Genomic DNA, 14,633 nt, shown 5'->3' with positions numbered 1-14,633 from the left:
TTTCTGCTGGTGGGGGGGACTTTTGTGCAAAATGAAATCTATTCCACTTATCTTTTCTGAAAATGGTGATTAATAACGATTAATTAATTAATGTGATGTTTTAATTGTGATTTTTCTGATGGTGGGGGGGACTTTTGTGCAAAATGAAATCTATTCCACTTATCTTTTCTGAAAATGGTGATTAATAACGATTAATTAATTAATGTGATGATTTTAATCGTGATTTTTCTGATGGTGGGGGGGACTTTTGTGCAAAATGAAATCCTTTCCATCTATCTTTTCTGAAAATGGTGATTAATAACAATTAATTAATTAATATGATGATTTTAATTGTGATTTTTCTGATGGTGGGGGGGACTTTTGTGCAAAATGAAATCTTTTCCAACTATCTTTTTTTAAAATGGTGATTAATAACGATTAATTAATTAATGTGATGGTTTTAATTGTGATTTTTCTGATGGTGGGGGGGGGCTTTTGTGCAAAATGAAATCTTTTCCACCTATCTTTTCTGAAAATGGTGATTAATAACGATTAATTAATTAATGTGCTGATTATAAATGTGATTTTTCTGATGGTGGGGGGGACTTTTGTGCAAAATGAAATCTATTCCACTTATCTTTTCTGAAAATGGTGATTAATAATGATTAATTAATTAATGTTATGATTTTAATTGTGATTTTTCTGATGGTGGGGGGGCTTTTGTGCAAAATGAAATCTTTTCCACCTATCTTTTCTGAAAATGGTGATTAATAATGATTAATTAATTGATGTGATGGTTTTAATTGTGATTTTTCTGATGGTTGGGGGGGGCTTTTGTGCAAAATGAAATCTTTTCCACCTATCTTTTCTGAAAATGGTGATTAATAATGATTAATTAATTAATGTGATGATTATAAATGTGATTTTTATGATGGTGGGGGGGACTTTTGTGCAAAATGAAATCTATTCCACTTATCTTTTCTGAAAATGATGATTAATAACGATTAATTAATTAATGTTATGATTTTAATTGTGATTTTTCTGATGGTGGGGGGGCTTTTGTGCAAAATGAAATCTTTTCCACCTATCTTTTCTGAAAATGGTGATTAATAATGATTAATTAATTAACGTGATGTTTTAATTGTGACTTTCTGATGGTGGGAGGACTTTTGTGCAAAATGAAATCTTTTCCACCTCTTTTCTGAAAATGGTGATAAATGACGATTAATTAATTAATGTGATGGGTTTGGTTGTAATTAATCTGATTAATTTTTTTTAATCGTGCATCAGAACTACTTTAAACACTATCCCAACTTTAAAGACAAATGACTAGGGTGTAAACATGTACCGTGAACCCACAACAAAAGTCAACAACTACAGGTAATGTAATATTTGAGAATAATACCGTAATAACCATGGCCCGGCATTATTTCCCATCAATGACACCCTTTCAGTCACAATGAACAATCAAAGCTGAATGTGTGGATATTATGTATGGATTTAAAAAATGAAAGCTGGTCAGCAGAGCAACAGTCGCAACAATCATCATTCTTCTCTTCTGCCTAAGCCTCTTTGGTAGTGTGACTCACAGAGGAATTATAGTGGAGAGACTAGGTCGGCTACTGATACTACATCTCATCCAACAAAGCAACACTCTGCAACTACAAATTACTGCTCAGCTGGAACTGTTGCCAGAGTTTGTCCACATCCTCTGGTGTTGATGCAGGTATAGACGATGCCAAATTAGAGTGAGAAAAATAATATATCTTAATACATATTTTAAAGCACTAACATCAAAATCTTCAAGACGGTACTTGTGCTTTGCAAGTCAGCTGTTAATGAAATCCAGCCTCATGTGCTTGTGACTGCAATGAAACATGATTAGATACCGAAACAAAAGATGAGCTTTGGAAATGCCATTAGTGTTAGTCTCATCCTGCACCATTTAGACAGCGTATATAATCAGGATTAACTGTAGCCTGACGGGAAAAGACAGTGAAGAGATGGAGGAAGGAACACATGAGAAGACGGAATTCTCTCAGTCATTCAAGAAGCACCAGTGTGTGATGATTATGTTTTTGGTGAATAGTATGCAGGAAAATGACGTCAAAGCAAATGGCTACCTGTCGACTGTACACTCGAAAAGTATCTGTTGACACCACTTGATTTAATACATAAATGCAATGTAAAAAATGTAATTAATTGATTTAGATAAACTTTCTAAGTTGCTAACTTTATTTTTTTAAGTTATGTTCAAATAATAATGTTGGCTATTACATGAACTTAATTTAGCATGTCATATACACTAAAATTTTATTGTTGGTAAACTTAAAACAAAATTCAAGTTGCCATGACTTCATAAAATTAGCTTGGCAACATAATTTCTCTCAACATTTTCTCTTAACCTTTCCATTTTAAGTTCCATCTCCTATATATATACATATAGTTACTGCTACTTAAAAAGCAGTGTGCATTGTTATTATAATTAAGTAGACAACAAATTAAACTACTTTGAATAAAATGATTATGTCAGTTGACATAGTTATTTTTTTGAGTTACAAACTTAAAAACTTGTCCCGATGACAACAATTATTCAGCAAGCATTACTTAAAATAAGCTTTGAGTGAAGAGGAAAAGCTAATTCGTGCAATGCAATATTGTTTGTTGGTTCAAAGCAATTTCAAATTAAGTTGTCATAACTAAGAAAGATGAATGGAAACTGTTGCTTTGATTTTTTTTTTTTGTTGAGGCTAAACATTTATTTTTTGAGTGTACAACAAACCTTCCTGTGAATATTCTCATTTGCCACTGGACTGTACAGGTTGTCTCAGGGACGGGGTCATGTGGGCACAGGTGGGTGTGGGCACTTTATGTACACAGAGGCAATAAATAGGGTATACATGCATGTTCCAGAAAACAAAAACTGGTCATAAACATGCAATAAGTATTATTGATAAATTTCACAACAATTTAAAGTCGCAGTAACCTATCTCTATAAAAACCTGAATCCTAACCGATGCCAGTACTACATGTGTTTATCCTAGTAGTGCTCAATACTTTGGAAACAGATTCAGTTCATTGTCATGAAGGGGAATAAAGTGGCATGACCCGTGTAATGCAAAGGCAAGTGACTTGGAGTAATAATGGAAGTTGACAGTGAGGGCCAATTATCGGCTGTTTACCGTGTTTTTTCCACTATGTGCACATGCTAGCTGGGTTTGCTGCTGCTGCTGCTGCTGCTGCTGCAGCATTGACTTGGTGGTGGATGAAATAAAAATCATGCTTTTTGACAGCCACGTCAACAACATCCTCAGTCACCATGAGAACCAAATCAGTCACATAAACTCAATGAAACTCAACCGGTGTTGACAGTCGTTACATAAGATGCTATTATTTATGCTTTGATATTATTATTTATGGAAGCAGAACTATATGTACTCTGTGATACATCCCCTACATTTCATGCTAATATCCATCCCTCCATTTTCTATGCCGCTTTTCCTCACTAGAGTTGTTGGACGCTAATGTTTTTGTCACAGCTCATAAACCAATAAGGCATGTGGTAACTGTAACTGTAATAATAATCATTTCTAATAAATACAATCATTGATGAAGAAATTGTGCTATTTAAACATTTGTCCAGCAGAGGACACTCTTATACAAGGTTTACAACAGCTGCACTCAGCATCTATTATTGTGTTCATATATATATTTATATACAACTGCTAGCGTTAGTTCACTATATTTTTATTTAATTTAATTTCGGAAAACAAGGCAAGATGCTATATTAAGGTGTTTTTGAACATTAAATAATAATTTTAATCATTAACTACCTGTTGACTACAAACCAGACTTAAAAGCACATATGTTGTAAAAGATCTTATACATGAAACAAAATAATATATCTTATATCAGGAAAAAACAAAGAAAGCTATGGAATTTTAGAGTGCTGGTATACGCCCATTTGTACACGTCACTGGCCAGGGTCAGAAACACTTCCGCAAAGGACACAACAGTGGGCGATACTGCACATTTTGGTGTCGACCAGATACCAGGCATACATAATTAAATACATAATACATACATACATTAATACATAATTAAAGTGTAAATCATGACGATACTCAGAATAAAATGCAGATTTTATCCAAAATACATATTTTTTCGGGAACAATTTAACAAAAAAAAGTATTTTGTCATATTACATTTCATCATTTTGTATCAACTGTTTGAGTAAAAATTGCTTGGTTAAAATAAAGTTAATATCAAAATATGTAAACCAAAAATGTTTGTAAAAATATAACAATATGTAGCTATATTCATCACCAACAATCAAACAATAGGAACATCATAACTAAAAAGATATTTTTGAATGTAAATTTGAATGTTAAATGTTTTCACCACGCTGGTATCAGTCCAAAAATGACACCACCGTTGTATCTACGTGATCGATAATTTGGATCGATCTTCCCAGCCATTTACGTCAGTTTAAGCCTTTCCTAGCTCCTCGGGTCTCATTTAAAACATTTGGGATCAAATATGGCGGCGTGAGATTGTAGCGAGGTGAAGAAACGGGATTGAGCCTCTGAACCATAGCGAGAACTCTGAGTTTATCTACCCCGAGATGCGGAAACCCTCAGTTTTGGGTTTCACGGCAGCTAGCTTGAGTTAACTGGATCAACTCTGAGTAGATATACCCTGAGTTGAACGCATGAAGCCCGGATGCTATGATTCGCCATGGCAACTAGCCCTAAAAAGCGATCTGCTTATTTTACTCCATCGGAGCTGGAAATTTTAACCCAGTCTTACGGTGCCTTTGAACACATTTTTAAAAGAAAAAGTAACACTGTTGCAGCGGTGAAAGAGAGAGTAGCGGCCTGGCAGAAGATTGCAGACAGAGTCAATGCGTAAGTTTTTTTTTTTAATGGCTTGTACATTTAACAGTGCACTGTATTGACATTTATTCTGATTAAGGTGTAATCCTTCAAGCCAAAAACGTACGTGGGCGCAGCTTAAAATGAAGTATAAGAACCTCATTCAATCAGGTAAGGTTTAGGTTGTGTTTTTCCTGCCTCTTTCATTATAATAATGCTAATTTGTAGCTAATGTAGCTTTTTTAATCTATGGTAAACATATATGATCTTGTACAAGCCAAAAAAAACCTCAAAACAAAACGCGTTGGTTCATAGGAAAAGCTAAAGCTAAGCTATCTTAAAATCTTACATCTTAAAAATGGGTTATAATGTCATGCAAGCATTACCGCTGCTGGTTTGACAAAGTCCTCTATCCATAAAGCGAGTTTAGCAGGTTAGCAAGCTGGTCGCTTGGGCTAAACTCAGAGCCCCATAGTAGACATGAAGAAAAAAATGTAACACATTTTGAGACAAGCTTCAGGAATAAAATGCTATATGAAAAAATAACTCATTCCATCCCAGGCATTTTTCAAAATTCAACTCCCTCAGTATCGGCCATTTTAGATTATTTTTCCAGGCACACAAAATATTGTGTTTTCTGATTATATAAACATCTTTACACCAATAGAAAGATGAGACTGTCCTCTTTAATCAGAAAAATTTTCTACCTTATTTCGTTCTTTATTAATCAGCAATAGAACATAGGGAAGTTTCATGAAAGTATCAGTTCCCAACCAAAAAAAGGTTGGTTGCTTTTGTGACAGCTCAAATTTCTAAACAACTGCACCACAACATAAATTACATAAAAATGTTTAAGATTAGAAATAACAAATTTTATTGACAATTTTCACATTTGGAACTAAACTGTGTGTGCATGTGTTATAATTTCTCAACAATGCGTCACTTTCTGCACGCTACACTCCTCCATGCTCTTCCACATCTAGTGTGTCAATACATGCAAAAGATCCATGCCCATCTCTTATCAAATGCACTTCTGCCAGCTTGTGGCCGTTTTTATGACTTAAAACTACTTTTAAAGGGGACTTGTTATGCTTTTTACACTTTTCTGACATCTAAATGTAGTTAGAATGTTGTATTCTTGTGTTAAATGATGCCAAGGTTTCAGATAATGAGGTTTGTGCATTCGGAAATGAGCACTGAAAGAAGTTTAGGATGGTTCAAAATGCTCGGTTTGGAAAGGCGTGGTAAAACCGTTCCTTTGTGATGTCACAGAGTGTGTGACCAGTCACAGCGGAATTGGCATGCCCGGAGGCGGGCCGTGGGTGGAATAAATTAAAACGTTTTGGCAGGAAGCCCAAATCAAAGGTAATACAGCTGGAATAGGTGCAGATTCTGGAAGATCTAAGAAGTTCGGGTTATTGTGTGTAGCTGCTCTATAGGAGACCACAACTCAATACAAAGGGTAAAAAAATGAGCATAATAGGTCCTCTTTAAATGTTGAATCTATTGTCAAATAGCATTAATCTTTAAATGCCACATGGCAGGGAATTTTCCAGATGCCCTTTCTGACCCGATGATGCTTAAATATTGATATATTATAGCATCTTTATATGCAGAATGGACCACAGTTGTAGCACTCAGTAGAAAGGTTGTTCCTGCTGTAGACAAGATAGAAAGCTCATACAAGAAGGCGCATCAGATAGATAATAGAAAAACGATCATCCTTGATAGGCCAAGTCCATCCTATTGTTCTGTCCACTACAGTACGCATGTTGCAATAACTTTTTCCCTTGATTCTCAGGAGGACAAGTAAAAATCCATGGCTACTTCAATGTGTGGTAGTGTTACCTTGAGTATAATGTGGTTCTCAAACACAAAATTGTCTTGTCATCTGTGTAACTAGACCTAATTCAAATGACATTTGCTTTATTTTCAGCCAACAGAAAAAAGGCAGAAGGGAGAAAAATGAGTGGAGAGCCAGCACTGGCACCAATACCAACACCGCCTCTAAAAGAGGAGGAGGAGGAGGAGCTGGTCCTTTGCCAGGGCACTGGCAGGCCAGTGGTGGATGGAATACCTGGAGGGATTTCATCGCAGCCACTCACCATTCAAGACACTAGTGCCTTTGTAAAATGTAAATGTCCCATGTTTTTATCTTTATCGATTTGGTCATCTCTCATTTATTGACATTAATTGGTTCCAGACCTGACTGGAATAAATGAACTGTTTGCACCAAATAATAATAAGGAACACTATTTTTCATGCGTACCAACAGATTCTAATGCTGTCATCTGCCTTGTGGAGCCCAATGCTGTGACAGAACTTGTAGTTGTGAGTAGGTTATACTCTGTCCTTTTTATTTTACGTTTATACAAACAATTCATTATCACTTATAATGCGCATCTTCACAGGATGGGGATGCTAAAGACACTGTGGAAGCTACTATAGAATGGGATCCTTCACCGGATGACATCGTCAAAGACACCGAGCCAGCCTCAATCGAATGGGACACTTCACAGGAGACCTTTAAAGACACCGAGTCGGTTCCCATCGAGTGGGATACTTCACAGGATGAGAGTGTTAAACACGTTGTGTCAGCTACTCCCGAGTGGGACCCTGAACCTCCTCTTGAAGAGGTAATATAGCTTATTCATATAGCTTCATATTGTGTGAAATTCCAATCTTCACACATACCTTCCACTGAAACACTGCAATAAAAATGTGTTTCCTTTTTTTTTTTTTTTACAGAGCACGGTCAGACAGCAGAAAGTGAATCCATCAGCTTCCACAGCAAAGCTTGACACTGTGAGATGTAGTAAATACACTCGACAAAAATAGAAACGCAACACTCTTTTTTTTGCTTAACATTTTTCATGAACTGAAGTCAAATAATCTCTCTCAAAATATTGTTCACAAATCTGTTTTAGTGTGTATTCACCTCACAGGTGAGGCATATCAAGATGCTGATTTATTATTATTGACAAGATTGGCCACAATAAAAGGCCATTCAAAAAACTAGTTAGTACAGTGGTTCCCAAACTTCTTTTTGCAGTAGCCACAACCGTGGGGGAATGCCTTGCTGGACATACACAAATCTGAATATTTTCCGACACATCAGGCCTCGACGAAAATCGCTGAGTTAGTATCTGGTGTGACCGCAATTGGCCTCAAATCCTATGATGTAGAGCATCCCAAACCAGCTTGTTATCTTCAAAATGTTTGTTGTCTATACCATATCCCCACTGCCACTATGGGCCACTCCATCCACAACACAAGTGCATTTTACCATATAGATGGCGTGGAATGAATGCATGGAGATACTGTGACATGAGTCGAGGCCCATCACCTCAAGCATCACCTCAAGTTGCAGCACGATAATGCACAAAACCGTGTTGCACAATTCCAGTACATGCATGGCCAGCATACGCGCCCATTGAGTATGTCTGGGATGCTCTGGATCTGTGGTTACGGTATTGGTGACACATGGTCACACCAGATACTGACTGGTTTTCGGACCCCTATGGACCATCTGCAATACAGGTCAACTACACATTTTGGAGCAGCCTTTTAGTGTAGCCAACCTGTGCAATAATCATGCTTCTTGATATGCTACGCCGGTGAGGTGGATAGATTACTATTGTGAACAATATTTAAAGAGTGTACATAGACAAAGTGTTAAAAAATATTTCTTAAGAGTATGTGACAGGTTACGTCTATAAGAATTTGATTTAATCCTTGTCCTCCTTTTGTATCAACAGTTGCCAGTAAAAACAGTGTACAAAATGCATCTTCTCAAGAAAATGGAAAAAAACGACAAAGAAATGACATACTTGGACCTGCAAATGAAAAAAACAGACCTGGAAATTGAAATTCTAAAATACAAATTAGAGGTGGGTGAGCAGTCACAGGTGAACTAAAGGTAACACTTTACAATAAGATACGCAAAACCTAACCTAACTCATTACTCATTAGTACCTCAGTAACTACTGTATTTTGGTGTACCTTATTGTAAAGTGGGACTGAACTAAATATTAAAGATTTGTTTTTGTTTTTTTGTAGGAAATGAAGAACAAAGAAAAGGTGAATATTTGAAAATCCCATTTCCAAAAAATGAGGGCAACACAAAGAATTTGTTCCCGTGGACTGTATAGATGCGTGACATTAGCGATATGAAGGACGGCATCGTGAATATAATCGATGGACTGAATGAACGTCTAACTCCTCTCACAGTCACGGTGTACGTTCAAGTCCCTGCAGAGTGACTCGGCCACCTCAATGAAAGAACATGTACTTTCTAAACTACATGTCCCACATGTAGTCCCATGTGTGGTATGGACTGAATGAATGAATAAGAAATGTTGTCTGCTCTATAAGAGGGTGGAGGCATAGAGGAAATTGGGGTTTAATGCAGAAAATCTGCTCTCGATCAACTTGGCGTCCTAGAGTTAAGTTTGTTTTTCGTAAGTTGCCGACAGTGAAATGTTGCACATTATCGGGCGCTGATGTCCTAACAGCCGCTATCTGATGAAACACATCTCTTAATGGCAGACACCACGACAAAGCTAATTCATAATTTTTCTCAATATTTGAAGATTTTTCAAAGAAGGAATGCAACAATTATTTTATGAAGGAGTAATAACCTAATTCATTACTTCGTTAAAAGTACTACACCCTTAAATGGGACCTATTATGCTTTTTCCACTTTTCTGACCAATAATTGTAATTAGAATGTTGTATTCTTGTATTAAACGATGCCAAGGTTTCAGATAATGTCAGCCGAGTGGGCCGTGGGTGGAATATATTAAAAGACCGTTTTTGGCAGGAAGCATAAATCCATGGAAAAGATTCTGGAAGAATTTTTCTTTGCGGGTTATTGTGTGTAGCTGCTCTATACGGGTCCACAACTCAATTAAAAGGGTTGAAAAATGAGCATAGTAATAGGTTCCCTTTAATAATAAAAACTCATTTAAAAACTGCATTTTGTGTTCAGTTGTGTTGTCACTGACTAATATTTTAATTTGATGATCTGAAACATGGAAGTGAAAATTAAGAAATTGTCGTTTAAAAGAACAGATTATTCCACGGACAAATACATCTTTACAATGTATTGGGAACAAAATGAGAAGAATGATCAATGGAAATCTAATTTATGAACCCATGGAGGTCTTGATCACGATCATACTCCAAAGTGGAAAAATCAGATCACTAATGGAAAACGTCTGAAGACAATTCAAAATGAAAAAACATGTTTTAATTGAGTTAAGTTGTCAACGCGTAATTCTGAAATCAATCATACGTTGTGTTACAGAACGCTTTGTTTTCAGTTGCTCATTCATGGAAAGCCATTGGTTCAAGTGCCAACGTTAAAGCCAAGGGAGGTTCGGAAGCGAGTTGGCAGACTGTTACTCATTCTCAGCGCCTGCCGCTTTACGTGCTCTCCTGTTTCTTGGCTGACTTGTTAAGGATCCTGATTGCTTCCACTTGGCAATAACATCATCGACAGTTGATTCCGGAACGTTCAGGAGGGAAGAAATTTCACTGACTGACTTGTTGCAAAGATGGCATCCTATTACAGTGCCACGCTGAAATTCAGAGAGTTCTTTAGATTGGCCCATTTCTCCCCCCCCACAAATGTTAGTAGAGTTATCGTCTTGTGGCAATGGACCTGAAACAAGTGTGGATGAGTATTTTGTCCTTGTGTATATGTCACTGAAAGAAAAAGAAAATATGTGTTTCTAATTAACACACAACAATAAATGCAGCATTCAGAATAAATCCATAGTTCTACAAATGTAAAACTCACCCTGCGTGATCGGCAGGCAGGCAGAAGCAGATAAAAAGGGGCGGCGATGTTGATCTGGTCATGGAAAGAAATCTAGTGTGAACTTAAATTTTCAATTTCACAAATGTTTGCTCACAAGCTATTCTAATTTTTCTGATCGTGGCTCATATATAGTTTCATATACTCGTGGAACGTGTGCTGTGGGTGGCCTGTTTTTTTTTTTTTTTAAGTACTGTATTTTCTGGACTATAAGTCGCTCCGGAGTACAAGTCGCACAAGTCCAAAAATGCATGGAGTATAAGTTGCATTTTTTGTGGATAATTTATTTTACAACTTACTTGACCAAAAAAACGGACATGACGTCCTTATGTAACAATAAAAGAATAGAGAAAAGGCTGAATAGGTGTAAGATATGCGAACACAATGCTTATTCAGCTACACAAAAAATAAACATGAACAGAAAAGGTGTCCAGTGTTTATGTGTTTATAAACAGTTTTTTCATTTATGAGTCGCAGGAAATTTGGGGGAGGGGTCTGAAATTATGACATCTGAAGCTTACTGCCCAGCTGTACCACGTGACGGATCCAGGAAGTGGTTCAGAATTTGGCGTAATGTTTGACAGCAATATCAACCCCTCTGGCCTAGACATTAAAGAGGAACGAGGTAACTTTTTGATTTGATCACATTTGATAGTTGATAAACTATAAAAAAAATTGTTGATAAACTATTATTTTCGAATAAAAATCAATAATACCCTCCCTGTTACACAAGCATGCATCTTCAATGCTCAATGTCACACAAGCACTTTCCCTGTCCTCTGTCTGCATAAGCCCATGCCGGGTGACATAAATCCATGATAAACTAGCCATATCACATGATACTGGAAGCATTTAGTCATACACTTTGCCAGTTTTCAGAATTCAATTCAATGCATCACACATGAAGACACAGCTGCCTGTAATTGTATATATGAATCTTCAAAAAAATCAACCCTTTCTCGAATCAATTAATTGGAATGGCTAAATCAAAGCCTATAATGAGGCTTCATCTCGCCGTCACCACGGTAAACCCAACATTTATGATACAAAATACAAAATTATCTCACTAAAGGTGTTAAAGTACAGAGTCACTGATGGGAATTGATTACTCACCGTGGAAAAATAGTGCAAAAAAGGTAGCAAAACTGCAGCGTACGTTTATCTGGCTTCAGTTTACTTCAGTTTTATTTCCTGTTTCCGGTTATTTGGAGCATGCCCAGTAGCTACGCGAGCCTTGTTGAATTTCCTGTTTCCGGTTATTTGGAGCATGCCCAGTAGCTACGCAAGCCTTGTCGACTTTCCTGTTGCCGGTTATTTGGAGCATGTGCAATAGGAGAATATCAGTAAAATTGTATACAACCAATAGAATCAAAAGTCAAAATAAATGCGACTTTATCTTTACATGAATGCAATTGAAATGCACATAGGTATACAGTACAGTATAACTCTTTATGGTTGAGGGACACATCGTTATAATACGACTTTAACACTACATTGCAAAATAGATGTTGAAGTTATTCTGGTGTACGTGTCTACAAACTTATACTTTAATCTTGGGTTGCATGTGTTTTTTATGGATTGTTTACACAGCAAACGTCAAAGATATGCTCTGCGAGCAATGTCTGTTACAAAGCTGGACGCCAGGTAAACGTAATTAATACCACTAATATGTGCATATACGAATATAGTGACGTCACCTTAGTTTACCTTAGTCAAGGTAACTTTGCAAAGTGTCTGTAAGGTGAAGGTCCTTTGCAACTGTAGATTTATTGAGGAAATCAATCTGGTTAAAGTAAGTGTTGTGCCTTTTCTTGTTTAAAAAATAATCTTTGATAATCTGGCAACCTGTCAACACAAAATTGTTCCATTATAATACACAAATATTTGTTGTTTTTAAAAAATTTTTTAATGTTTTTCATTTTTTTTCCAGGTTCCTGTTGCTCGATTCGGCATCTTGCTGACTTTCTTGAATGTGACATCTGGGCCATTTATGAAGACTCAAAGACATTCTGATTTGAAAGTTTGTGAGCTATAACTGAGTTAATGATGTGCAGTAACAGAGAACTGGTAGTTTTTTATGTAAACTACAAACTCAAACAGAGGAATTACCCAACACTGGTGCTGATATCGGAGGATGTCGTTGCAGAAAAAGAGAGCGACAAAGCCCCCAATGAACCTGATAACAGCTTGATGGTCAATGATGGGACAAGCGGTGATCAGCTGCAGATGCCATCCTGCCCGCATGGCGACATAGAGGTGGTAAAAACAGCTCTACGGTGCTCGGTTGACAGGTTTGAGCTGCTTTTTGCACAAAGGTTCAGAGACCTCGACTCATACATTGACATGTGTGACACCACCTACGAGAGCTTTAAGATGACGATGGATCAGGTGTTTAAGGATGGCGTTAACTGGGGGCGTGTAGCTGGCTTTTTTGCCTTTGGGGGCATCATTTCTGTGAAATGCGCAGAGAGAGGCCTGAGTGAGCTGGTGCACTCCATTGTTGACTGGATGACTGATTACCTGGATGAGCACATCGATCCATGGATACAGAACCATGGCGGCTGGGTGAGTATGACATCACAGATCCATGTTATGTACATTATTGTTACATTTTTAGATTCAGAAAAGTGCATTGTCAGTCTAATTGCTTCTCACACACACAAAAAACTCAGATTTGCACAACACTTACATCCGACTGCTGGAAAAATACCAGCAGATGCATTGTTTTCACTCACGCACGCATGCACTTCCCTCACATTATTGTTACATTTTTAGATTCAGAAATGTGCATTGTCAGTCTAATTGCTTCTCACACACACAAAAAACTCAGATTTGCACAACACTTACATCCGACTGCTGGAAAAATACCAGCAGATGCATTGTTTTCACTCACGCACACATGCACTTCCCTCACATTATTGTTACATTTTTAGGTTCAGAAATGTGCATTGTCAGTCTTAATTGCTTCTCACACACACACAACTCAGATTTGCACAACACATACATCCGACTGCTGGAAAAATACCAGCAGATGCATTGTTTTCACTCACGCACGCATGCACTTCCCTCACATTATTGTTACATTTTTAGGTTCAGAAATGTGCATTGTCAGTCTTAATTGCTTCTCACACACACACAACTCAGATTTGCACAACACATACATCCGACTGCTGGAAAAATACCAGCAGATGCATTGTTTTCACTCACGCACGCATGCACTTCCCTCACATTATTGTTACATTTTTAGGTTCAGAAATGTGCATTGTCAGTCTTAATTGCTTCTCACACACACACAACTCAGATTTGCACAACACATACATCCGACTGCTGGAAAAATACCAGCAGATGCATTGTTTTCACTCACGCACGCATGCACTTCCCTCACATTATTGTTACATTTTTAGGTTCAGAAATGTGCATTGTCAGTCTTAATTGCTTCTCACACACACACAACTCAGATTTGCACAACACATACATCCGACTGCTGGAAAAATACCAGCAGATGCATTGTTTTCACTCACGCACGCATGCACTTCCCTCACATTTTTGTTACATTTTTAGGTTCAGAAATGTGCATTGTCAGTCTTAATTGCTTCTCACACACACAAAACTCAGATTTGCACAACACTTACATCCGACTGCTGGAAAAATACCAGGAGATGCATTGTTTTCACTCACGCACGCATGCACTTCCCTCTCCCCCAAATGCAGGACTACTTCGCCAAGGCTTTCCTGGGGAGTGCTGCAGCAGAAGTCAGAAGGCAGTCAGAGGAGAGTGTGAGGCCCTGGATGCTAGCTGGAGGGACTGTGCTCACAGGAGCGTTGTTCGGCATGCTGGTCTGGAAGCTCAAGTGAAGGTGTTGCATGTTGAGTCAATTCATCATTTGTACATGGGTAAATAATAACTGCACGTGTATATAAAATTAACCCTCAGCCTATGTGTAACTGTATTTTAAATA

General features: G+C 37.4%; 2 protein-coding genes and 1 long non-coding RNA gene across 5 annotated transcripts; 2 read left to right on the top strand and 1 right to left on the bottom strand.

The window, feature by feature from the left end:
• The first annotated feature begins 4,451 nt into the window (after window positions 1–4,451).
• On the top strand, window positions 4,452–9,324 carry LOC131140718 (uncharacterized). 3 transcript variants are annotated; one of them, XM_078794855.1, is made up of 9 exons: window positions 4,813–4,886; window positions 4,954–5,024; window positions 6,655–6,691; window positions 6,790–6,987; window positions 7,129–7,184; window positions 7,265–7,489; window positions 7,602–7,658; window positions 8,612–8,743; window positions 8,913–9,324. In XM_078794855.1, the coding sequence occupies exons 3-9, from the start codon at window positions 6,673–6,675 to the stop codon at window positions 8,943–8,945; spliced, it is 720 nt and encodes a 239-aa protein (XP_078650981.1). In that variant the 5' UTR covers window positions 4,813–4,886; window positions 4,954–5,024; window positions 6,655–6,672; the 3' UTR covers window positions 8,946–9,324. The 3 variants fall into 3 exon arrangements, with proteins under 3 accessions (XP_078650979.1, XP_057947382.2, XP_078650981.1); XM_078794853.1 differs by lacking the exon at window positions 6,655–6,691 and having other exon boundaries at window positions 4,452–4,886; XM_058091399.2 differs by lacking the exon at window positions 6,655–6,691 and having other exon boundaries at window positions 4,452–4,886; window positions 8,612–8,772.
• A 4-nt stretch (window positions 9,325–9,328) lies between these two features.
• Window positions 9,329–11,902, bottom strand: LOC131140729 (uncharacterized). Its single transcript, XR_009132453.2, has 3 exons — window positions 11,788–11,902; window positions 10,657–10,710; window positions 9,329–10,562 (listed from the first exon to the last, which is right to left on the bottom strand). It is a non-coding gene; the product is annotated as an uncharacterized LOC131140729 (long non-coding RNA).
• Window positions 11,903–12,702: 800 nt separating this feature from the next.
• On the top strand, window positions 12,703–14,592 carry LOC131134914 (bcl-2-like protein 1). Its single transcript, XM_058080611.2, has 2 exons — window positions 12,703–13,239; window positions 14,386–14,592. Exons 1-2 carry the CDS (start codon window positions 12,718–12,720, stop codon window positions 14,527–14,529), a joined length of 666 nt encoding a protein of 221 aa, XP_057936594.2. The 5' UTR covers window positions 12,703–12,717; the 3' UTR covers window positions 14,530–14,592.
• Window positions 14,593–14,633: the final 41 nt, after the last annotated feature.

This window comes from Doryrhamphus excisus, linkage group LG11 (assembly GCF_037039965.1).
Source record: "Doryrhamphus excisus strain RoL-2023G ecotype Guam linkage group LG11, RoL_Dexc_Guam_v1.1, whole genome shotgun sequence".
Taxonomy (NCBI): domain Eukaryota; kingdom Metazoa; phylum Chordata; class Actinopteri; order Syngnathiformes; family Syngnathidae; genus Doryrhamphus; species Doryrhamphus excisus.
This window is presented reverse-complemented; position numbering and strand designations above follow the sequence as displayed.

Bases quoted from the DNA above. Each gene is read 5' to 3' on its own strand.
- LOC131140718 (XM_078794853.1), top strand. From the start codon at position 4,717: ATGGCAACTAGCCCTAAAAAGCGATCTGCTTATTTTACTCCATCGGAG. The intron at 5,025-6,789 runs GTAAGGTTTAGG...CTTTATTTTCAG, and splicing joins TAAGAACCTCATTCAATCAG to CCAACAGAAAAAAGGCAGAA. The intron at 7,490-7,601 runs GTAATATAGCTT...TTTTTTTTACAG, and splicing joins CTGAACCTCCTCTTGAAGAG to AGCACGGTCAGACAGCAGAA.
- LOC131134914 (XM_058080611.2), top strand. From the start codon at position 12,718: ATGATGTGCAGTAACAGAGAACTGGTAGTTTTTTATGTAAACTACAAA. The intron at 13,240-14,385 runs GTGAGTATGACA...CCCCAAATGCAG, and splicing joins TACAGAACCATGGCGGCTGG to GACTACTTCGCCAAGGCTTT.